At 38.5% G+C, this 24382-nt stretch overlaps 2 protein-coding genes across 15 annotated transcripts in view; one reads left to right on the forward strand and one right to left on the reverse strand.

Annotated features, from left to right (window-relative positions):
* ARL13B (ARF like GTPase 13B) overlaps positions 1 to 24382 on the reverse strand; it is a 67342-nt gene that overhangs the window by 22420 nt on the left and 20540 nt on the right. For 11 of the 13 annotated variants that reach the window (XR_011529248.1, XM_070582928.1, XM_070582926.1 and 8 more), the window contains one exon: positions 19780 to 20029. The exons of the other annotated variants lie outside the window; for them this stretch is intronic. Coding sequence is in view for 10 of the 11 variants with exons in the window: in XM_070582928.1 (XP_070439029.1) it covers positions 19780 to 20029 (250 nt within the window). In the remaining variant the exon portion in view is untranslated. The remainder of the gene's footprint in view (positions 1 to 19779; positions 20030 to 24382) is intronic. 13 annotated transcript variants of the gene reach the window in all.
* STX19 (syntaxin 19) lies at positions 4008 to 12187 on the forward strand. 2 transcript variants are annotated; one of them, XM_008538252.2, is made up of 3 exons: positions 4015 to 4286; positions 6908 to 6983; positions 11272 to 12187. In XM_008538252.2, exon 3 carries the CDS (start codon positions 11285 to 11287, stop codon positions 12167 to 12169), a length of 885 nt encoding a protein of 294 aa, XP_008536474.1. In that variant the 5' UTR covers positions 4015 to 4286; positions 6908 to 6983; positions 11272 to 11284; the 3' UTR covers positions 12170 to 12187. The 2 variants fall into 2 exon arrangements, with proteins under 2 accessions (XP_008536473.1, XP_008536474.1); XM_008538251.2 differs by lacking the exon at positions 6908 to 6983 and having other exon boundaries at positions 4008 to 4286.

Below are 24382 nucleotides of genomic sequence, written 5' to 3' on the forward strand. Positions count from 1 at the left end.
GTAAGAACTGTCCTGTAAAAGGGAAATCAGGTTAAGAAAACAGCAATAGATCAATAAGCCAAAAAAAGCTACATTTGCAGGAAAAAAAAAGCTATGTTGTAGAAAAGGAAGTGAACTCATTTCCACAGCGTCCAGCCATCAATTCCAACTTTCACATTAATTATGTCCTTATCTTCTTAAAATACACCGCATTATGACTTAAGTGTCCTTATCTCACATCCTTATCTTCTTGGAATACAAACAGTATCATGTTCTAAACACCCAAACCTTCATTCTAGCTCTTGGCATGTGAGCTCATCTGCATCCAGCGCCGGGACTGTCCACACACACACACAGTCTTCTGGAAGCCTGGGGCCACTTCTGTCTAACCTACTTGGCACAGCACTGGGCATAAAAACATTATACTCAACGAGGAACAAACTGGGGAACAACAAAAGGAAACACAAAAGAAGTTCTAAAAAAAGCAAGAATTACCACAAAATGCCACTATTTGCCTATGAGATGGCAGGGGTCCAAAAGTTAATAAAACACTGTCTTGGTCAGGGTTTTGATAGACATTTCAGGCAAATATATATTATTTAATACATGGAATAATAAATCTAATGAACTTTATCACTTATCTTTAAAAATTACCAACATTGTGCCATTCTTGCTCATCCATATATCTTCCACTTTCCCCCAAGACATGTCACTTCACCCCAAAATTTAAAAATTAAAAAACATTACAATACCACTATCACACCTAACAAAACTAATATTCCTCAATCTTTTTACAAGTCTTATGTCCAAATTTAGATCCAAACCAGATCCACATTATAATTTATTAAGTCTTTTTGAATCAGTATCACCCTCCAGGACCAACAGCCCCACCCCTGCACCACTACCACCACCACTTTTCCTCCCATGACATTCATTTGTAAAACAAGTCATTTTTCTATAGTATTTCCCATGCTTACGATTTGGCTGATATCTTCCTTACGAGGCTTTTTAACATACATACCCTGTATTTCCTGTATCTGGTAGTTAGATGTACAGGCTGGATGAGTTTCAAGTTGAAATCTTTTTCTCCTTTTTAAAGATTTCATTTTTCCTTCTTCTCCCCACAGCCCTCCAGTACACAGTTGTGTATTTTTTAGTTGTGGGTCCTTCTAGTTGTGCCATGAGGGACACAGCCTCAGCATGGCTTGATGAGCGGTGCTAGGTCCACGCCCAGGATCTTAACTGGCAAAACCCTGGGCTGCAGAGGCAGAGCACGCGAACTTAACCACTTGGCCACGGGGCCAGCCCCTCAAGTTGAAATCTTTTGGCAAGCATTATTTCACAGATGGTGCTGGTTCTTAGGAGGCATAGGATATCTGCTTGTACCACTTTTAGTGAGGTTAAAATGGATCAGTGGATTCAGGTGGAGCTAGCCTGATTTACTCAAAATAACACTCCTGATTAAACTTTCACCTAATGATTTTAGCAGCTATTGGTGGCTTTTACTGAATTCTATTATTTTATAGGAGCTTATAAAATGATAACTTTCCTAGTTCTATATTCCTTCTGCATTTACTAGCTGGATCTTTGCTAAAAAGTAAGCTTTCATCAGCTACTTGGTGACTCTTATCTAAATACAATTCAGAGAAAAGTCAAGATAAATGCTCGATCCTTTGCCTTCATTTCCTAATTTTCATAATGGGTGCCCTAGCAGCCTCCAAAGGTAATCAAGTTGTTCCTCTGGTTTACGGGGGCTATCATTAAGAACTCACGGATTCTTACATACATTTGATGTGTGTCAATTTATCATAGCTACTGTTCTTTTTGGGGCTCCAAGTTATCCACTTTTGGTCAGTGGAGTCCCATTTGTGTTGGCTGCTGTATTCTTTTGGTACAACTCCGAAGGTCTTTGACAGCTTCTTTGCTTTCTCATAAAAACAATGTCCCAGACCTAGAATCATCCATTTCCCTAAGGAGCCCTGGCTCCTTTCAGTAGGAACCATGTTTGAAAGAACACTGTCTGGGTGCTAAAGACATTTACTGCTATTGACTTGCCATTGCTTCTAGACCCTTTTCGGTGGACAAAGCTAGGGAAAATGCAGTTTTTTAAGAAAGAAAAAAGTTAAATCATGAGCAGACATTGATTTCCCCATTTTAAACAAAATATTACCAAGTTTTTACTTAGCTGCTTAATTTCTCTTTTCTTATACTTTATTATTTATTTATTTATTTATTTAGAGGAAGATTAGCCCTGAGCTAACATCTGCCACCAATCCTCCTCTTTTTGCTGAGGAAGACTGGTCCTGAGCTAATATCCGTGCCCATCTCCCTCTAGTTTATATGTGGGATGCCTGCCACAGCATGGCTTGCCAAGCGGTGCCATGTCCACACCCGGGATCCGAACCTACAAATCCCAGGCCACCGAAGCAGAATGTGCGAACTTAACTGCTGTGCCACCGGGCCGGCCCCATATTTCTTTTTTCTTATGCTGAAAAATTGACAGCATAAGAAATTACAGTTTCTAATAAAACTGACATTAACTATTTGCTTTATCCTACGAGATATGAGTTTCAACATAACAATACCAATATTATTACTAAAAATAAGAGTACTAAAGGCAGGTTAAGATTTCTTTGTGCTTATTCTTGTCTCTAAGATATATCCCACAAGAGATGCACAGTCAAAGTACTGAGTTTTAAAATTACTTGAAATAATCCTTCTCTGTATGGTTGTGCCTCCATCTAGATACACAGCTAGGTTTCTTTGTTTCAGGCTGCTTTTGATTTTTAGATAGTTTTATTTTTTAAGATTTAATTTTTAAAACATTTATATGGTTCCAAATTCAAAACTATGAAAACGAGGTACAATCAGAAAGAACCGTTTTCCATCTCTGTCCCTTTTTCTCTCTCCATTCCTTCCATCCTCCTATAGGTAACCATTTCCATTAGTTTTTGGTTCATCTTCCCATTGTTTCTTTTTGAAAATACAAACATATATATGGAGGAAATGCTATTTTCAAAGACCACTTCTTGGGCACTATGGATATTCAGTACTGTTGAATGGCTGGAGTGTTGTGTGCATCTCCACCTTATTTCTTGCTCAGAAGCTAGCATATATACACACCCTTGTGCATCACCATGCTTTTTTAACAGTAAATCCTAAAATCATCCTGAAGCAGTGTAAGGAAATGTTCTTTATTAAGGAGTAAAATGCTCATTACGTGGATGTTTCATTGTTTATTCACCCAGGCCTACACAGAAGGACTTTGGGCTGTTTCCAGTGTTTTGTTTTCACAAAAGTGCTGTTAAGAGTAAGTGTGCGAAGCAGTTGTTTCTTATTTGGAGAAGAGACTGAAGTAGACTACTAAATCAAAGAATAAATGCAGATGTTGTTTTGATGGATGTTACAGCAATGGCCCTCCTCTCATCCTCAAATTGTATAACTCAGGCAGAATAAGAAAGAAAATAAGAAATTTAGTAGTGAGAGAAATTTCATTTCTAACTGTTCCTACAAAGATTTCTCTCTGGTAAAAATTTTAAATTACTATATTGATGTAACAAAGAGCATAACATATATTGCTGCACAACTTTAGTTTTTCTATATTGAAAACTATGAAAGAAACTTATTTTAAACTACAAATAGCAGGTATAGTAAGAAGAAAGGTAGGGTGGAAGATTTAAAGACACAAGTTTTTTTCTGGCTGTTGTAGCTTTGAAATTCCATGATTTTATGAGTTACACCCTGGGATTCCCTAAAATAGGGCAGAAATGAATCATTTTAAAGTAAATGGAACAAAAAGCCCCATGCCTATTTATTCCAAATTCCATATTTTTGGCAAGTTTTGACACCTAAAGAAAGCAAAATAGCCTTTGTTTAAGTACAAACCCGTTTTTGGTAGGCAATGCATTTTATATATAATACAGGACTGGAACCACAGAGCCCGAGCCAACACTCTGAGGCAGTTTAATGAGGACTTCCTGTGACCAACCAGCTCCAAGGAAAAGGATCTGCCTTTCATCTAAACGGGCAGAGAACAGGCAGAACCGGATTCTCCAGGTGTGAAGTAAGCAATTTGTTCTCCTCATTTGATATTAACAGCAAAAGGACAACTTTATCTCCAACTTATTTCACTTCAGTATTTGGCTTTCAATTAAGTTAACTATAAGAAACTACAGAAATTAGCCTGTGAACTACAAGGCAGTGACTTAAACAATTTGATCAAAACGTTACGGATGGTACTCAGTTTTTCTCTCCAAGGCAGGACGACAACACCACAGGCGGAAAGCAGCCTAAGGAACAAGACACAGGTAAGCAAACTAATCTTCCACGCACTTTTTAAGGTGAGACCACCACAGACTGAAACCTGTGTCACTGAAAACGAGCTCGACAGAAATTAAAGCTCTGCTCAGATCTAGACCAGGCTACGAGCCGCTGATCTGTTCCTACACACTGCTGACACACTGAACGGGATTTGGGTTTAGAGCTCTTAGAAACAAACCACTATAGTAAAAATCAACTTTTTCTTTTAAGTCCTTTAAAAAAACTTCTCATTTTGAAAACACTAGAAAGTCAGATCCTATAAAAACAAACAAAATTCTATTTTTTTTAGACTATATGGTAGTCATGCTGTGCTTGCTGCAAGAACACTTTTACATTTAATTCTGAAAAAAGCTTATGCCTAAATTTGACACATATGTATAACCTTTAAAAAGTTAAGATAATTTTTCTATAAGGTCTTAAATAATTTCTTATGTTTTTCCCAGAATCTTTTAAAAATAATTTGAGGTTATTAGAAAATAATCTTGTTGCAAAAGGACTACTGTAAAACATCACAGTACTGACTTTTTTAATGTTTCAGCTAATAAATTGAAAGCACTCAAATTATAACATTAAATATAAATACTATATTTGATTTCATAGTTTCAAAAATTTTAGTCAGCATCATTTAAATGCAACATTTAATAGGGAGGTCTGATACTTTCAAAATTAAGCAATATACAGAGGCTTAACCAAAACATTTTATTTTTTTATATTTCTTCAAAGTTATTTTGTAATTGTTACCATGCTAAAATTTAAATAAACAACTGATTTCAAATCAAAATAATAATGACTTTTAATACATGTTCTAAGGGTGGACTTGAAAGTTGGCTATGTAATGCCTAGAACACGCTATCTTCATGGCTATGCAGTTTAAATTTAATATAAAAATCATTTTATGTATGTACAGCTTACTTTAATCAGATAAGTGAGAGTTCAAAATTGCACAAGTTAATATTTAAACCAAAACCGTCTTATTGTTACCTTAAATAAGTTAATTTAACAATTACACTAAATAAAAAGTAAAATTAAAAAAGAACTGAGACTGCATTACAAAAAAGTCAGATAGTTTAAACTTAAGAGAGAATATATGCAATTTGCAATAATTTTTTTAGTTTGTTTTCCTCATTTAAGAAGCCAAAGAAGTGAGAATTCTAATAACATCAGCTGCTTTCACCTTCAACTAGGGAAATGCTGCAAGCTGTCTTCACACACAAAAGCCAAAGAATACTCCACATTACTCCAAGGTACACTGAACACATCTGCCCACCACCAAGAGAAACAGTCAGTGGCCATGACAGGCATTTATTCCTAAGAAACCAGAAATAATCTAAATGTAAAGAATCTTTAACATAAATATATTTTAAATGTTCAAAAGAAATAAATGAAGACATAGGATCCATACACCAAGATGAACACAGCATGAACTTTATAGCTGATTTTATGTAAACACCATTCACAATAACACGCCTGCCATGGCATACAGCGTTGACAGGACATCTGACTCTGTTTTCCCTTTACTATCAGTAACATATAGAGAGCTACAGAAAAGAGAGATTTGGAATACAGCAGTCCTCTCTTACCCACAGTTTCGCTTTCCAGGGTTTAAGTTACCCGCAGCAACCTTGGTCTGAAAATATTAAATGGAAAATTCCAGTGTATCCACGGTATATAGGCTACTCATCTGTTAGTCACTTAGTAGCCATCCATTATCAGATCAACTGTCTCAAATCACAGTGCTTGTGTTCCAGTAACTCTTATTTTACTTAATAATGGCCCCAAGGCCCAAGAGCAGTATTGCTCTTGCTGGCATTTTGGACATGCTAGAGAGAAGCCGTAAAGTGTTTCCTCTAAGTGAAAAGAACAGTGTCCACAGGCTTCAGTACTACCTACAGCTTCAGGTGTCCACGGGGGTCCTGGAAAGTGACCCCCCCAATAAGGGGGGGACAACTGTATTTACTTATTTTTCACTAGTAAATTTACTAATTTACTAATTACTAATTAATTACTAATTAAGAATATAAAATACATATCAATATATTTGGAAGAGTTCCTTAAAGTACCTTTTATTCAAATACGAATGTGTGTTACTCCTTCAGGAAGCTGTTCTTCCAAGGACAGAAACCCAGGAAAAGACAATCTTTGCAAGGGTCAGAGTCAAATACCGTGGATTCCACAAACAGTGACAGTAAAATTCACCTTCCCAAAAGCACTTTGCAAAGATATACTGTGCTACAATATCAATTTTAAATATTCTATTTCTTAAAAAAGAATTCTTTTAAACTACGATGCTTCAGAAAAAGGCTTTTGATGGCATTGATCATTTATTTCTAATTAAAAAAAGGAACAATTTATTCAGCCATAAAAATGTTAGAGAGAGTTGTTTCAGGATTTTCTCCGAGCCATGCAGGCAAAGAGAAAGTTGGAGACATTGTAGTTCTTGAGAACTGTGAAATTCAAAGATTGCTAAAAGCTACTTAGCTATTATATAAGCATTAGCTAGGACTTAATTCTCATAAATAAATAATCAAAATCTGTTTTATTTTGATCCCCCCCATTTCTCATCTGAGCCTCTAATACTGTTATTCTTTTCTTTTTCCCATATTACCAGGAACACAGTAAAAAAATAGAGCAAGAAACAGTATATCTGCTGTATACGTTGTAGCTGTAAGAATTCGTAGTAACAGGTTAGTACAAGAAGAGGAAACAAATCTGTGAACATAAATGGGAATGAAGTATACCTCACTTCCTGTCTACCTTATCAGCCTGTGACGATGAGCTAAAGCAGAAGAAAATATAAGAATCCCGATCGCTACATGATGCCAAGGATAGGATTCAAAATTTCTTAGAAACTTTCTGTGACATAGGTCTATGAGATCAGAACTAATTCTTCTTCTTCTAAATTGTAAAGTGCTCAATTTGTTCTGATTATATTAAAGAGCCCAATAAAGCTGAAAACAACATAATTATTTTAGATCAGATATGCTATACCACTTCCTGCAAAAACTTTTTTCTTTTAAATAGAATTTATACAAATAACATGCTCACACACTATTATACATATATCTCCTCGATTTTGCTCATTTCCTATTTGTAAGGACAAAGGCTAAGAAACACATTCCTAGAAGACATGTGCAACATATGGATCAACAACTACTAAGGGTTTTATATTGATCTACTTTCCCAACATCCAAAGTTTGCAGTCCTGTCTATACTACCTTCTTATACTGCTCCTTGACTCATCTTCCTTTCACAGATTTTCTATGTTTAATATTGTAGCTTGTTATTTTGTCTCGCAGATCTTAGTAAACCACTAGCTTTGGCTAGTTCTATTCCTAAAGTAGAGAAATTACTCCTTGCAAGTAAGGCGGAATACAGAGAATGGAAAGGGGGTAGAAGGGATGAAGCCCTTCCCAACCTAGAAGTCTCTTACTTGCATAAACTACACAGACTGAAACTTTTTTGTTTACCTTTAATATAGCAAATCAGTGGCAAAAGAAAAGTCTGCCAGCTATTTGAATTAAGTATTTAAAATATTTAAAATAAATAGAAGAAAACTATAAGTACATTATAGGCAACAAAAACTTGATCTTAAATGTTTCCAATCTGTACTTAAAATGCTCAGGTGCACAGCAAATGTTTCTGAGTAAACTGTTAATATCCATAAAAGACTTTTTCCATCAAAAACAGATTTCAAGGTCTTATCTCTTGTGATGTGGCTTCTTTCCCAAGCATCTCACTTATCTAATTGCCTCTTCTCAGAACTCATTAGAGCTGATCTTTATAGAGCATATAATCCAGGCAAGAAATGACAATGACTTAGACCAGAGAAGTGGTGAGAGGGGCCTGGATCCAGACAGACCTCGAAAAGGGGTCGACAAGATTTGCCATTAGTTGGATAGGGGAAGGGGGGAATGGGGGGAGGCGGGGACAAAACAGAGTAGTTAAAAATGACTCCAAAGTTTTCGGTCTGGCGACTAGAAGACTAGAGTTGCCATTTACTGAGATGCAGCTGCAGTTTGGGGGTTGGGAGGAAGACCAAGAGCTTATTTTAGACACAGACATTCAAATGGAGCTGTCAAGTGCATTGGTGTTCTGAGAGCAGTCTACACTGGAGACATAACTGAGTCATCAGCTAACGGACAGCATGTAATGCCAAGAGACTAGAAAATGATGGTGAGTAGAAAGAGGACTGAGCCTGGAAGGCTTCCAATATTCAGAGGTTGGGGAGATGGGAAGAAACCAGGAAAAGAAAAGGATGATGGGAGAGCCAAAGAGGTAAGAGGAATGCCAGGAGAAACACATTTGAAACATGTTTCTTGAAAACGTTTCAAGAAGTGATGGTCATAAGTACTGCTGATGGGTTACAATCATCAGTGAGTTCTAGTACTTCTACCTCCAAAATATATCTTGAATGGTTCCCATTATTCCATCTAGTTTTATCCTCCAAGTCTCTTCTGTGAACTACTTTCCCCACCCTGGGAAACTATTCACTATACAGTGATCTTTTAAAAACATAAATCATATGTTAATACCCTATTCATCCTTTAATTTTCTTTCACTGCATCTAGAATAAAATCTAAACTCACTACTTGGGGCCACAAGGCCCTTTATGATCTGATCCTTGCCTACCTTCCTGACTTCACTCCTCACAATAATTCTATCTACACAGGTATTCATTTTGTTCCTAAAACATATCGGTCCCAGTCATTGCCTTGGGGCCTCATTTCCTATACCAGGTCAGACTCCCTCGGCTCTTCATCTTCCCAACATTTAGGTCTCACAACCTCCTTAGAGAGGCCTTGCCTAACTGATCTATCAAGATCTAAAATTACCTCATTTATCTGTTGACTGTATATTGGCCATCTCCCCTCAGACAGTAAATAAGTCAAGGACAGGTACTACTGAATATATAATACAGCATTTAAAACTTTGAATATAGTAGCATCAATAATTATTTGACAAGATGTCAGTCCTTTAAAACCAAAAGAATATTTTCAGGACAGTGGTTTAATTTTTTACACAATGTAGGCAACATTTCTACAACATCCTTGACTGGGTCATCTTTCAAGAACATCCTGGACAGTTCCAGTGATGGCAAGCTTATTATCTCATGAAGCAGTTTATTCCATCTTGGGACAGTGCTAATTGTTTGAAAAGTCTTCTTTATACTAATCAAATCTCTCTCCACGTGATTTCCACCCACTGCCCTTTGGAGCAAAGCCAAGTAAGCCTGATCCCTCTTATACAGACATCATGCTAGACATCATACTATTATTCATGAAAGCATAATGACTATTCTGATAGCTGAGATAGAAAGCTCATAATTAATTAAAATCTCCAGTAATTTTCATAAGCACTGCTATGAACACAAGGGCCTTTCATATTGTAGATGTGAAAGTGTTTTCTAAACAACTAGATGCAATGTGTTACATCTACCCCAGTTAAACATATTTTTGTTACTTTTAGTATAGTGTTCCATGCTATTTTAATCTTTCGGTCCCAACTTGGTACTTCAACGTACTAAAGATCTGTCCATATTTTGTGTCATAAACATATTTGATAAGTAGGTCTTCTATGACAAGAGTGAAATCATTGATAAAAATATTTTCATAAATATATGAACCACTGAGTCCCATAGCGTAACAGCACAACATCAGAGAACTTTTTCTCTGGTTGATAGTGATAGTATGTATTGGGTTCAATGAGCCATTTGCAACTCCCTAACAGCTTCTTCTTCTCAAAAATATCATGAAAGGTATTATTAAATGCCTTTCTGAAGTCAAGATGTTCTGTGAAAATAAAGTATTTTACTAACAAAGATTGCTTCTTATTCAGTGCATTTTACATATATATGCATATCATTATATGCATATATATATCACTATATATAAATTATGTACATCAGGTTGATTCTATGTATAACTACCAACACAGGATGTGGTAAAAGTCAATATTATCAGCACTCTCAAAATAAGATTTTATATAAAACATTTATAAAAATATCACTTAGTATGAATTGATAGAAATTTTGTTCTAAGACAGTCTGGATATCTTTGCAAAGGAATGCTAAGAATGAGAAATCAGCATAATCAAACCAAGAATATGTTTTCTTAAACAAAGCTATGTCAAATAATGTGTTAATCAATGTGGAAGCCTCAGAGATTTTAAGATAAATTCAGGGCCGGCCTGGTGGCGCAGTGGTTAAGTTCGCACGTTCCGCTTCGGCGGCCCGGGGTTTGCTGGTTCGGATCCCAGGTGCAGACACAGCACCACTTGGCACGCCATGCTGTGGTAGGCGTCCCACCTATAAAGGAGAGGAAGATGGGCATGGATGTTAGCTCAGGGCCAGGCTTCCTCAGCAAAACAGAGGAGGATTGGCAATAGTTAGCTCAGGGATAATCTTTCTCAAAAAAAAAAAAGATAAATTCAACATTATCTATATTGCTTAATGCTGTCATATGGAATCTGCCTGTCACTACTGGTTTTAATTGAATTATGCATATTTAGCAAAGTGAGTATGTTTTTAACATTATATAGACCAAATTAACTGGGAACAGTAATAAGGGCACTTTCAGGGGCCCCTTTTAGTCCTAAAAGTTGAAGATATGGTCGGCTCTTTCATTCTAAGACGTATCCTCCTACATCGAGAAGAATACGTTAAGTGGCATGACCCTGAAGAACTGTTCTGGGGCAATGGTAGGTCCATCTCTGCTTTCTCAGCCACTTCATTCAGCTGAACGGGACTCAGCAGCCCCACGTTACGTGAAGTAATTTACAATTTATTTTACATTACTTTTCCTATCTCAGTGATCTTTATGAGGAAATTCTTACTGATTCTTCTAATTTTTTAACCTCTTTTCAGAAGAGTAGGAGGATTTTTCCTGGGAGATACACATAGGTATGTGAAGCCAAGTGCTACTGGGGAAAATACCAAATTTTTCTTTGTTCATCACAGTCATTTTTGCTTCTTAGGAGGAAGGGGAAGATGAAAGACCGACTTCAGGAGCTAAAGCAACGAACAAAGGAGGTGGAGCTCTCTGGGAACAGGCCAGTGTCGACCACAGCCGCAGAGGAGCACGAGGCACTTCCCCAGCAAGCAGTTCTTTATGAAAGAGAGCCTGTAGCCGAGAGGCACCTGCATGAGATCCAGAAGCTACGGGAGAGCATCAACAACCTGACGGACGACGTCCAGCGGTTTGGGCAGCAACAGAAAAGTCTGGTGGCTTCAATGAGAAGGTTTAGTCTACTTAAAAGAGAGTCTAGCATCACAAAGGAGATAAAAATCCAAGCTGAACACATTAACAGAGGTTTGGATGATTTAGTAAAAGAAGTTAAAAAGTCAGAGGCTGAAAATGGCCCATCATCAGTGGTCACAAGGATACTGAAATCTCAGCATGCCGCGATGTTCCGCCACTTTCAGCAAACCATGTTTGTGTACAATGACACAATAGCAGCAAAGCAAGAGAAGTGCAAGACATTCATTTTCCGTCAGCTTGAAGTAGCTGGAAAAGAAGTGCCTGAAGAAGAAGTAAATGATATGCTTCATCAAGGAAAATGGGAAGTTTTTAACGAAAGCTTACTTATGGAAATCACTATCACTAAAGCACAACTCTCAGAGATAGAACAGAGACACAAGGAACTTGTTAACTTAGAGAACCAAATGAAGGATTTAAGGGACCTTTTCATTCAGATATCTCTTTTAGTAGAGGAACAAGGAGAAAGCATCAACAATATTGAAATGATAGTGAACAGTACAAAAGAATATGTTAACACTACTAAAGAGAAATTTGGACTAGCTGTAAAATACAAAAAAAGAAATCCTTGCAGGGTATTGTGTTGTTGGTGTTGCCCATGCTGTGGCTCAAAATAAAGAAGCTACTTTAGAAAACGTTCCAGCTTTAGAATGAAGAATGTCCCATTTTTCAGTGTCTTATATTGTTCTTCTTCATTTCACAGATCCATTCACATATCTTCTATCACTATTAACTCATAATTTTCCCCGTTAGTCCTTACCCAGCAGAATTACAGAAACTTCTGAAGCCAGTGGCATGAAAGAAGTCTTCATTTACTAAACTACAAACAGTACAGTTAGCTTTAAACTCACAGGTTAACTACCGACCGTGAGATGAATGATCTTAAGCTTCCAGTCAGGCACCAAGCTCTATTACATACTTTTGTAACTTCCAATGTCTTAACAAGATGAACATCGATAAACGATAACTACTTAAATAACCCTTTTGGCTCATCTGAGAGGATTTTGGTAGTTAAGAATTGTATAAAACAAGACCTCCAAGGGTGCCATATTAAAACAAAATCCAACTAGCAGCTGTATCGAATCTTTTATGCTGAGTTAGGACAGTTAATTCAGAGGTCGGCAAACCCTGGGAAGACCCACCTATGTATCTGATGATGAGTCCAGTTGGTAACTGGGAGCTGAATCTAGCTTAGGGCCTAAGAAGGTAAGTTAAGGCACTGTTTTCCTGAACTTAGGTCCATTCAGGACACTGTACTATAGATTAGGAGAGGCGGCAAATAAAATGAAAAATAAAGGCAAATATACCCTTGAAAGTTTCTCCATCACTGGTGTTGTGAAGCCAGGTACTACACTGTGGGCTGGGGATAGAGTCTGAACCCACACAGGGACAGAGTTTAGGACCGCATTCTAGGGAAGAAAGTAGACAGCACACACAAACACGAGATCACGTCACATTCTCGGCAGAGACTTAGCAAGAGAAGACTCAGTGAGATAAAGACTGTCAGGGTGGCTTCTTTTGGTTAGGTAGTCAATGAAAGCCTCTCTGAAAGGGAATACTAAGTGAGGATCTGAATGATGAGGACAAGGGAGGGTATATTCCAGGAAGAGAAAACAAAGAGTGCAAAGACTATGAGGGTATAACTTACTCGGTTCAAGGAAAAATGAGCAGTACAGCTTATCAGAGTGGCAAAAACACAGTCAGGTAAGAGAGGAGGTTAAGAAAGGTCAGCAGGTGGCATAGCATGGTGGTGTAGTGGTTAAGTTCACACGCTCTGCTTCGCTGGCCCAGGTTTCACGGGTTTGGATCCTGTTCATGAACCCACAAACCGCTTATCATCCCATGCTGTGGCGGCATCCCACATACAAAATAGACGAAGATTGGCATAGGTGTTACCTGAGCGACAATCTTCCTCGAGCAAAAAGAGGAGGATTGGCAACAGATGTTAGGTCAGGACCAATCTTCCTCACTAAAAAAAATTGAAAGGTCAGCAGGGGTTAAATTTAAGGCTTTGTAAGTCATGCAAGTCTGAAGTTTACCTATTTTTTCTATCCTTTCTAAGACTGTGCCATATCCTTTTACTTAGTGTCTTACTGATACTTGTTTACAATTGCTCCTAAAATGTTTATCATGAAAACTGAGAACATTAAGTACTATTTAATATTCACGAGCACAATTATATCCAGATGAATTTGTAAAATAGTAATTTTCTATTAGCATTTAATCTGCACATAGTGCTTTTAAAGCAAGACGTAAGCACAGATTCATCGCAAAGCAATGTATCGCAATTTTCACTGTTATAGTTGAAAACCCATTAGTATTACTCTAACCTAAGCAACAACACCAACATGACATTTAACTAATTAGTTGCTGAACAGTTTGTATGTTTTATTCACACACTTAAAAGGCACTAAAAGTAGTATTTTTTTTTCCTTAAAATTACTACCTTAAGGAAAAAATTCTTAAGCATTAGAGGCACAATATTAGGAATCTACTGGTTTTAGAGGTATCCCATAATAAAACAATAAAATTATTATGAGCACTTGGGCTCATATTCTTACCTACTAAACTACATCATTTTCTTAATCAAAAGCTTCACATAGCCTGAATTCATATGGCGAGACACTTTAAAACTGGTTCTCCTAATTTATGTCCACCTAGACACAGCAAATCATTGACAGTAACTATTCATATCCACCATCACTTTGACAGAACACTGGTAAAACACTGCACTGGCTGCCTTAAACACATTATTTGGAATTCACATGACAACACAGGTATTAAAACCCTTATTTACAAGTGGAGACACCAAAGCTCAGAAGGATTAAGTCAACTACCCAAGGCCTGTCTGACTCCAAAGCCCATGCTTTCCCCTACCCGAGTAGTTCTCAATTTTTGCTCTGCATTAGAATGATCTGGAGAACCTGTGAAAAAAGCAGAAGCATAGCTGGCCCCTCAGAACTTCAGGACGTCCGGGCTGATGCTGATGCAGGGGGTCCCTAGACAACATCGTGCCGCCTAACACTGCCGGCAGGTTTTCTCCATTATTTTGCTTTTAAACAGAGCGTGTTGAGGTTGGGGGGGGGGGGGAGGGGGACGGGAACATCTGCAGGCTCCTTGTGCATGAATTACCCAGGAAGTCAACCAGTTGGGGTGCCCCATTGTCAACCACAGCTGCTGCGTGAAGCTGGATGCCACCAGAGACAAAAGGAAGCCCCCTAAGGAAGGCTGCAGGTGAGTCAAGAGTATAACTAAATAAGGATGATGAAGAGGACAGCTTGGTAAGGTTCCACTGAAAGAAGAGAAGTCTTAGACCAATGGGCCCTATGAACACAGTGAGTAGGCGTTTCAGATGGCAAAAACAGTAAACTAGGGTACTCACCACTCTATCTAATGATCAAGTGATTAAACAACAAGGGTCCATACTTCCATACTTAGGGGTTTTCAGCATTCTAAAAAGGACTCGGTTTCTCCTATTTACTACTTAAAGGTCTAACTTCGTAAACATACATTTGACTCAAATTCTAGTGACTGTATTAGGATAATCCATAACCTAGTGAACTTCTCCCGGGCACTTGTAGAAGAATATGTCTCACAGAAACTTGTGAACCAACATTTTCCTGTAATACTGTCTAGAAGGGACGTGAGTCAAGTAGGCATGTAAAGTTTGCAGACAAAAATCCCATCTTGAAAAAGTAATAATAAAAGCCTGGTTATTGTTTCTCCTAATATGGAAACTCACTGCCATGGTTTTTAGCCTTTTTGGTCATGCAATCCTTTAGCAATTTGAAGAAAGCTAAAATCTGCTCCCAAGAAACTGCACATGCACTCAGAATTGTGTACATGATCTCAGAAGGTCCTGGGAGGTCATCCACAGTGCAAAGACCTCAGGGTCAAAAAATCTTTTTATTGAAATGTTCACAACACCTAGCAAGATTGTATCAGAGATATTATGTTTTCTTCCCCGAGTGAAACTCCTCTATTTTGTTCTGAAGTATCCAATTTGCGAGGTTCGGCCAAAAGTTAAGTTAGGTCATATAATTCCACAGAAAAGCAGACTGTATGTAATGAGAAAGTAGCACCATTCCAAGAGTTCAAGCGTGCTAACACAGGAAGAACTGTTATTATCCCAGGAGGAAATTTTAGCCTGTGGATCTCCAGAGTTATTCCAGTTATAAGTACTAGGAGATTTGACCATAAAAAAGGAAGGCTCAGGGGCTGGCCTGGTGGCCAAGTGGTTAAGTTTGTGTATTCCACTTCGGCAGCCCGGGGTTTGTAGGTTCGGATCGTGGGCCCAGACATAGCACTGCTCATCAAACCATGCTGTGGCAGCATCCCACATAAAACAAAGGAGGATTGGCACAGATGTTAGCTCAGGGCCAATCTTCCTCACCAAAAGAAAAGGAAGGGTTATTTAGTATCTCTCTGAGGCCAATTTTCAAGACTATACTAGAGAGAGGACATGTAGAGAGAGCCTTCTTAGTTAATTAGAGTATAGGTTAAAGTTAACCTCTAGATATGGGAGAAAAGAAAGACTTTCTAATAAATAAACAGGTTAACATGATTACAGAGCACAATGTTTGCATAGCATCTATTTTATTCCTTCTCTTTGGAAGAATACAAATCAGTTTTACCTTTCTGCTTAAGTGGATTCTTGAGATAGCTTGTAGTACGCAGAATTATGCTACTTTACAGTTCCTTTAACTACAGAAGAAGCACTTAACCATTAGGTCTAAAGAAGAAAAGTGACTCGCCAGGGTCCTGAACAAATTCAGACTACTGCTAGGAATCCAGGTTCCAGACTCTCGATCTCTCTAAACCCACGGCTTTCCAACTTCTCACCACTCACTGCAGATGTTTTAATTAAAATATTATGCTGACTAAGTAGTAAAGGCTATAGAACTGCCAAGCAGCAGCATCTGAGCTAATAAAACAGAAGCCTAGTGACGTCCAGGATTCTGACCCTCCAAGAGAGACTGGAGTCTGTGACAGAGACGAAATCTGGCTGAGGCCTCACTTGCAAGGACACTTGCCGTCAGGCTGCTGTGCAGAGCTGGAGCTTGTCCAGGACCTGCTGCTGTGTCCCCTACTCTGCTTCCATAGCGTGAGCGCGTCGCAGCACTACTGAACTGCGATTCTGCGGTCAGAGACAAGATCCTAACTCTTCAGGTTTGTCTCCTTCTGTTCAAAGACTGCATCTGCTCAGGGGTGTGCTCCTCCTCTCCATTCGCTCATTATCAGAGCATAGGAAGAGAGGGTTATCTAGGTGTCGAAGTGAGTTCTGAGAGGCTTTGTGGATCCTAAATCAACCAATTTAGGCTCAGACAGGGGTAAACAGAAGAAATTAGATGCTATAACTGAATGTAGCAGATGAGAGGTCCAGAAGTCTGTGGGCAGAAAGGTAGCAGCTGTGTGTAACAAGGTAGCCTGGCTCCTAATTGAGGTACCCTCCCCCCCTCCCCACACCCCACCGGCCCCCAGCACTGAGCTCAGCAAGGTTCTGCCGAGGCCCTTTCCACTTATCATCCAGTGGACATTTCAATGTCATACCTAATATGTGCTAAGGTTGTATCAGTTAAAAACCAGAATTTCCTATCTGCATGGAGCTATGAAGGCAGCCTCAAGGACTTTAAGCAGAGGAACAAATGATCATATTTGCATTTTATAAAGATCTCTCACAATCTTTGTATATTCTTGCATTGTTTCTCTTGTTAAAGCATGTACCAGTTTTGTAATGTGGAAACCACCAAATAAAGAAAGGGTTCCTGCTAGCCACGTCGAGCTGAGCTCGGAGCACAGGCAGGGAGACTGGTTGGGAGACTGCTGCCACCAGGAACACAGCAGAGAAGCGAAAGGGGACAGCGGGAGTAACATCGAAGAAATGGAGAGGAGTAGAGACGCAGACCACGTGGCCACAGCGACATCAACAAGAGAAATTAACTGCAGATCAGAGAACAGGGCAAACAGGAGAAGTTCCAAATATGGAGCTTTGGTAGATATTCAAGAGGGACTTGCAATCATATGAAAAGAGACAGTATACAAAATTTTATATATTATGTGAACAGTGCACACGTTACTTGATTTACAAAAATATGCACAGGAAATTCACCAAAATGTAGCAGGGGCTGGCTGTGCACGAGAGGTCAATCTTTTAATTTTTTTTAACTCATTCTTTCCTACATCTTCTAAATTATTAAGAATGTGCACTTTTTTTGGTACATTTTGTATATTTTTGAAGAACATATTTCAAAAAGCAGTTTACCTTTATTGATAAAAATTCTATGGTTGTAAAAGTCCCCTACCAAAATTAGTCAAATGGCAAGCCATACTATATTTATAAACATATTACACTATCAATAATTAATTCTCATGTCTTTGTGAGCTCACACTATGAAATTGTAACAGTGAAGTGGTCACTCTGCATGAGGGTTGTTCTTCCTCTATTCCAGAAGCTCACTAGCTGAGCCAGGCGACAGAACAGAACACAGACATCTTGCCGAAGCTACCTGATTGCTCAGTAATCTCTGCGGACTGCACTGACTCTCACCCCACTGTCCTCACACACCTGCATGCCTGCCTCGGGCTCTTCCACACATGCGTGCATGACTGACTCTCACCTCAATGTGATCATCTTCTCAATAGGACCTACTACGATTATCGTAATTGTAAGGGTAGCATACCCCGTTCTCCATTACCACAAGATTCCCAATCTCCTTTTAGCTGCTTTGTGTTCAATATACGTATCACCCAATGTACAACATAAGTTATTCATTATGTTTATTGTCTGTCTCGTCCCTAGAAGGTAAGTTCCTAAGGCCATATATGGATTTTTATTGTTTTTGTTCCCAAATGTAACCCCATTACCAGAACAATACCTAGCACATAGTGGATGCTCAATAAATAATTTTTGAATTAATGCATGCATGAATGAATAAATGCATGAAAGATTAAATGAATAAAAGAATACATCACGTAAATGACTATTAGGTTAAAAAAAGCATACAATTATTTTACGAATGAATATTAGTCATTAATACTTTTAATTTTAGAAGTTGATGTTTTTTGTTTTGTTTTTTTCCTCCTGAGAAAGATTAGCCCTCAGCTAACATCAGCCACCAATCCTCTTTTTTCTGAGGAAGACTGGCCCTGAGCTAACATCCGTGCCCATCTTCCTCTACTTTCTATGTGGGGCGCCTGCCACAGAGTGGCTCGATAAGCAGTGCATAGGTCCACGTGGGATCCGAACCCCAGGCTGCAGCGAGATGTGTCAATTTAAATGCTGTGCCACTGGGCCAGCCCCAAGAAGTCACTGGTTCTTGCTTAAACATTTGCAGAGGCTAATTTAGCCTATGGAGTTCAACAAAGTTCACTGGTCATGTATGTGTCTATTGAAGTTTACTTCAGATTCAATAATGGTAAAAATTGATGGTATAAATCAAATAACTTCTCTAATTGGTTAAATAAAAATTAAACAGTATAAGCTTTACCAATAAATGATGCAGTAAAGTTTATTGTTTGCCATCAGAGCTGGTAAACTGCCTCATTTAAAGATGCTCGTTTACGACTGCGGACCGTGGTGAAACTCCGTTCCCAATTTCTTATTTACCCGCCGAACCCCAAGAACCCGGCAAAGGGACGAGAAGCCCGTGCGCAGGCCGTGCCTGGTCCCCGGCGCCCTCTGATGCTGACCGTGCAGACGTGCGGAGGCCGGGTGTGCTCAGGCACCAGCCACCAGACAAAGGGGCAGGCCTACAACGAAGCGGGTCACAAGACTACACCTTCACTTCAGAAACAGGAAAACTGAGAATCAACGTGGCATTACAAGAACAAACCATTTAAGTGACTTTCGAACAAGAATACTCTTCAAGCAAAAAAGACAAAGGCAAAACATAAATGTGTTATTAGAAGAGGAAAAACATTCCACAACCTTGTTAATAGACCATTCCAAAATGCAAAGTTTATAAAAACTAAATTATCAAATAAAAGTTTATATTTGAATCCCCAGGAGAGCTAATTATAAGGCTTCTTTAGAACACAGCCTCAACCCTTCACCCCTACAGACAGCATTACAACAGGCCTGGGACAGGAACAACGTCCAGTCCGTCAGAAATTTTATTATACTAGAGTGTGACTATTTTAGCTTATTCAGGATTTTGCAAGCTAGGTAAATTTCTTCATTGGCTAATGCCGCTGCCTCTACGTTGACAGTGACACCAACATGACTTACACCAGTATAGGCTTTCCCGAGATCCTAGGATGTCTTAGTACTTCTGACATCGTCTCTTTTGTCTCTTCCATTCGCTGTTCATCACTGGAATCCACAACAAATATGACCCCATAGGACTCAGCATAGTAATTCTTCCAGATTCCCCGAATTTTTTTTCCACCTCCCAAGTCAAAGATGGTGACTTCAAACTTTCCTTGTCTAAGGTCAACTTTGGAAAATCCAACAGTAGGAGCTACGTCTTCAGGATACTCTGTTTCAAATGACATAAAAGGAACAATCTTTAGACTTTAAATTAGTAACTAACTTTAAAACTTAAATGACATAAAAAGTGTTATTCATCAGACTTTAGTACTGAATAGAATGTTTATTATTTGCTTATACAATAAGCATTACATCTAAGCATACTGGTTTGGGGGAAGGGTAGATACTATAAAATAGACAACTAGAATTTATGCTCCATGCAGAGCGGATTTCTGTTTCTGTTTGTTTTATTGTTATGACCTCAGCTCCTAGAAAAATGCTACCATACAACAGGGACTTAATAAGTGTCTGTAGAATGAATAATCAGTGAACTCTTGCCATCAAAGCTAGTGACTCTCCGAGTTACAGACAATAAAAATTTCAATCCTTCAACACCACAGCCGTCCCCACGGGACTGTTACAACCTCTGTGCAGTCATAAAGACACTCTGAGCATTTAGAGAATGGTTCAGAAGAACCAAAGAATGGGAGAAGGCACGAAGAGTAGACTCCTCTTTTAATTAGCTGAATTCAGCTGTAATTGGAATAAAGAGACTTTTAAGGTCAGCTTGCAAACATAAAGAGTGGATTTCATTATTTCTACAGGAACATGTTTTTGATATTCTTGTAAATTTACAATTGAATTTTTTTTGACTTCTGTATATGACAACACAAAGAAGGTACAGATTGTATATGATTATAACTACCAAAGAGTGGTAATGACAATAAGAGACTAAAAAGATCACTGCGTTTCAAGAAAGACTTTAAGTGGGAGCTGGACTTAGGCCTTAAAGCTAGATAGGATTAAGACAGGCAGAAGAGTAGTCTAAGCAACAGGAATGGCAAAGGCAAGAAGTACCAACAAGCTGAACACTGCGGTTGGAGCAACCCCTCGAGACAGTGAATGCAGACTGAGAAGGTTCTGAACACAGAGCTGGGAGCCAAGGAAGGTATTTCAGCAGACAATAATTGAGGTGACTTAAGGTGGTACTTTATTAAGATTCATCTTTGCTAAAGTCTGTAGGACTGACTGGAAATGAGAGGGATAGCCACTTTTCAGAGGTAAGAAAACAAAATGAGAGGAATGGACAGAGAACTTATGAAAGATTCATTGAACCTGATGACTGCAGTTAAGGAGAAAAAGAGTGCAAGTTTCACGTCTGCCTCTTCCACGCCGCCCTTCATCACTGGAATCCACAATAAATCTTACGCCACTGGACTTCGTTTACAGTGCACGATGCACAATACAGTCTTAGCACACAAGCTACCTGAGGTTTGTTAAATTTAAAACAATTAAAATTAAACGGCTAGTGGCCCACCATACTGGACAGAGCCAATACAGAACACCTCCATCATCGCAGAACACTTCCTTAAACAACAGTGCTTTAGGAGCCTTATTGTTCTCACACTCTGCAACACATTTGCTATTGCAAAGATAAATTTGAAAGGCATTTGCTGCTAGGCTTATGTATGACTGAGAAACAGACTTGCAATGTACTTGCTGTCCTCGAATATACAGTGTAATACAGAGACACAGGATATAAATGGAAATAACACAAGAATGTAGATGTTCTCTGAAAAAGACTGGAGAGGACAGTGTGAAGGTGTAACACACTGCACATCTGTGTCTCCCTAAAACATATATGGAAACCCTAAGGTGATGGTATTTGGAGGTGGGGCCTTGAGAAGTGATTAGGTTTAGGTGAGGTCATGTGGGTAGAGCCCCCATTATGGGATTAATGCCCTGACAAGAAGAGACACAAAAGAGCTTGTTTTCTCTCTTTCTTTCCACTACTTGAGGACACAGCGGGAAGGCAGCTGTCTGTAAAGCAGGAAGAGGGCCCTCACCAGGACCTGCCCACGCCAGCACCCTGATCTTAGACATCAGCCTCCCGCCTCCAGAGCTGTGAGAAATAACTGCTGTGTAAGACACCCAGTCTGTGGTGTTCTGTTATGGCAGCCTGAGCTGACGAAGACAGAGAGCATTCAAGAGGAAAAGGGGAGAGAGGAGGGAGGGTGCACTATAGTCTAGTGAAATGGGAACAAAGTCTCAAAAGCTACAGAGGTATGACAAAGAAGGGAGAAGAACATTCTGGGCAGGGGCAGTGTAAGCACAGACAAAATGATGGCAACATTCCCAGAGAACCCATTCAGCCTGAGTAATGTTTTCAAGGTTACATGGTAGGCAGAGCCAGGACTCAAACCCAGGTCTTCAGGACTTTAGAAGCCGACTTCTTTTGACACATGGAATACCTGCACCCACTTTTCTATTCTTTCCTTTGGCTCCTACTCATGATTTCAAGACTAAGGACTAAATGTTCAGGTTTTTACTTTTCCTAGAAATCCCTGTCTGATGATTCCTTTCTACTTCCAGTATCACCTACATCCTCTAGCATAAAACAGGTATACCTCACTTTATCTTTTCAAAAAACAAGCTCTTCATTTCATTGATCTTTTCTATTCTCTTTTTAGGCTCAATTTCATTTATTTCCCCTCTGATTTTCATTATTTCCTTCCTTCTACTGATTTGGGGTTTCATTTGGTCTTCTTTTTCTAGTTCCTTTTGTGTAACATTAGATTGTTTACTTGATATTTTCCTTGTTTCTTGAGGTAGGCCTGTATTGCTATAAACTTCCCTCTTAGTACTGCTTTTGCTGTATCCCATAGATTTTGGCATGTTGTATTTTCATTTTCATTTGTCTCCTAGTATTTTTTGATTTCTTCATTCACTCAACAGTTATTCAGTAGCATTATGTTTAATCTCTGCATATTTGTGACTTTTCCAGATTTCTTCTAGTCAATTTCTAGTTTTATATTATTGTGGTTGGAAAAAATGCTTGATGTTATTTCAATCTTCTTAAATATATTGATACTGGTTTTCTGGCCTAATATGTGATCTATCCTGGAGAATATTCCATGTGCGTTCAAAAAGAGTGTGTATTATGCAGTTTTCAGATTGAATGTTCTGTATATATTTACTAAGTCCAAATGGTCTAATATGTCATTTAAGGCAAATGTTTCCTTACTGATCTTCTGTTTGGATGATCTATCCATTGGTGTTAGTGGAGTGTGAAAGTCCCCTACTATTAGTGTGTTACTGTCAATTTCCCCTGTTAAGTCTCTTAACATTTGCTTTATGTACTTAGGTTCTCCTAGTTGGATGCATAGATGTTTACAAGTGTTATACCCTCTTGTTAGATTATTCCCTTTATCATTGTGTAGTGCTCTTCTTTGTCTCTTGTTACAGTTTTTGTTTTAAAGTCTATTTTGTCTGACATAAGTATTGTTACCCCAGCTTTCTTTTCATTTCCATTTGCATGGAGTATCTTTTTCCATCCCTTCATTCAGTTTGTGAATGTCTTTACATCTGAAATTTGTCTCCTGTATGCAATGTATATATAGGTCTCGTTTTTTTAATCCATTCAGCCACCCTATGTCTTTTGATTGGAGCACTTAGTCCATCAACATTTAAAGTAAGTATTGATAGGTATATACTTATTGCCATTTTGTTACTTTTTTTCTAGATGTTTTTGTAGCTCTTCTCTGTACCTTTCTTCAACTCTTGCTCTCTTCCCTTATGATCTGATGACTTTCTTTAGTGTTATGTTTGGGTTCTTTTCTCTTTATTTCTTGTGTATTTATTATAGGTTTTAGGTTACCATGAGGTTCATATATAATAATCTATGTATACAGCAATCTATATTAAGTTGACAGTCTCTTAGGGTTGACTTCATACTAAAAGCCCTACACTTTGACTACTACTCTCCACATTTTGTTTCTGACATCATATTTGACCTCTTTAAATTTGGGTATCCCCTAAACACTTACTCTAGATATAGATAATTTCAGTAGTTTTGTGTTTTGACCTTCATACTAGCTTTATAGGTGGTTGATCCACTACCTTTACTATATATTTGCCTTCACCAGTGATGTTTTTTCTCTGATAACTTTCTTATTCTTGCTTGTGGCCTTTTCTTTTCCACTTAAGGAAGTTCTTTTAACACTTCTTGTAAAGCAAGTTTAGTGGTGATGAACTCCTTTAGTTTTTGCTTGCCTGGAAAATTCTTTATCTGTCCTTCCACCTGAATGATCACCTTGCTGGGTAGAGTATTCGTGGTTGTAGGTTTTTTCCTTTCAGCACTTTGAATATATCATGCCACTCCCTTCTAGCCTGTAAGGTTTTGCTGAGAAGTCAGCTGATAGGCTTATGGGGTTCCCCTTGTACGTAACTTGTTGCTTTTCTCTTGCAGCTTTTAAGATTCTCTCTGTATCTTTAATCTTGACATTTTAATTATAATGTGTCATGGTGTGGGCCTCTTCAGGTTCATCTTGTTTGGTGCTCTCTGTGCTTCCTGTAACTGCAT

This window comes from Equus przewalskii, chromosome 18 (genome assembly GCF_037783145.1).
Source record: "Equus przewalskii isolate Varuska chromosome 18, EquPr2, whole genome shotgun sequence".
Classification (NCBI taxonomy): domain Eukaryota; kingdom Metazoa; phylum Chordata; class Mammalia; order Perissodactyla; family Equidae; genus Equus; species Equus przewalskii.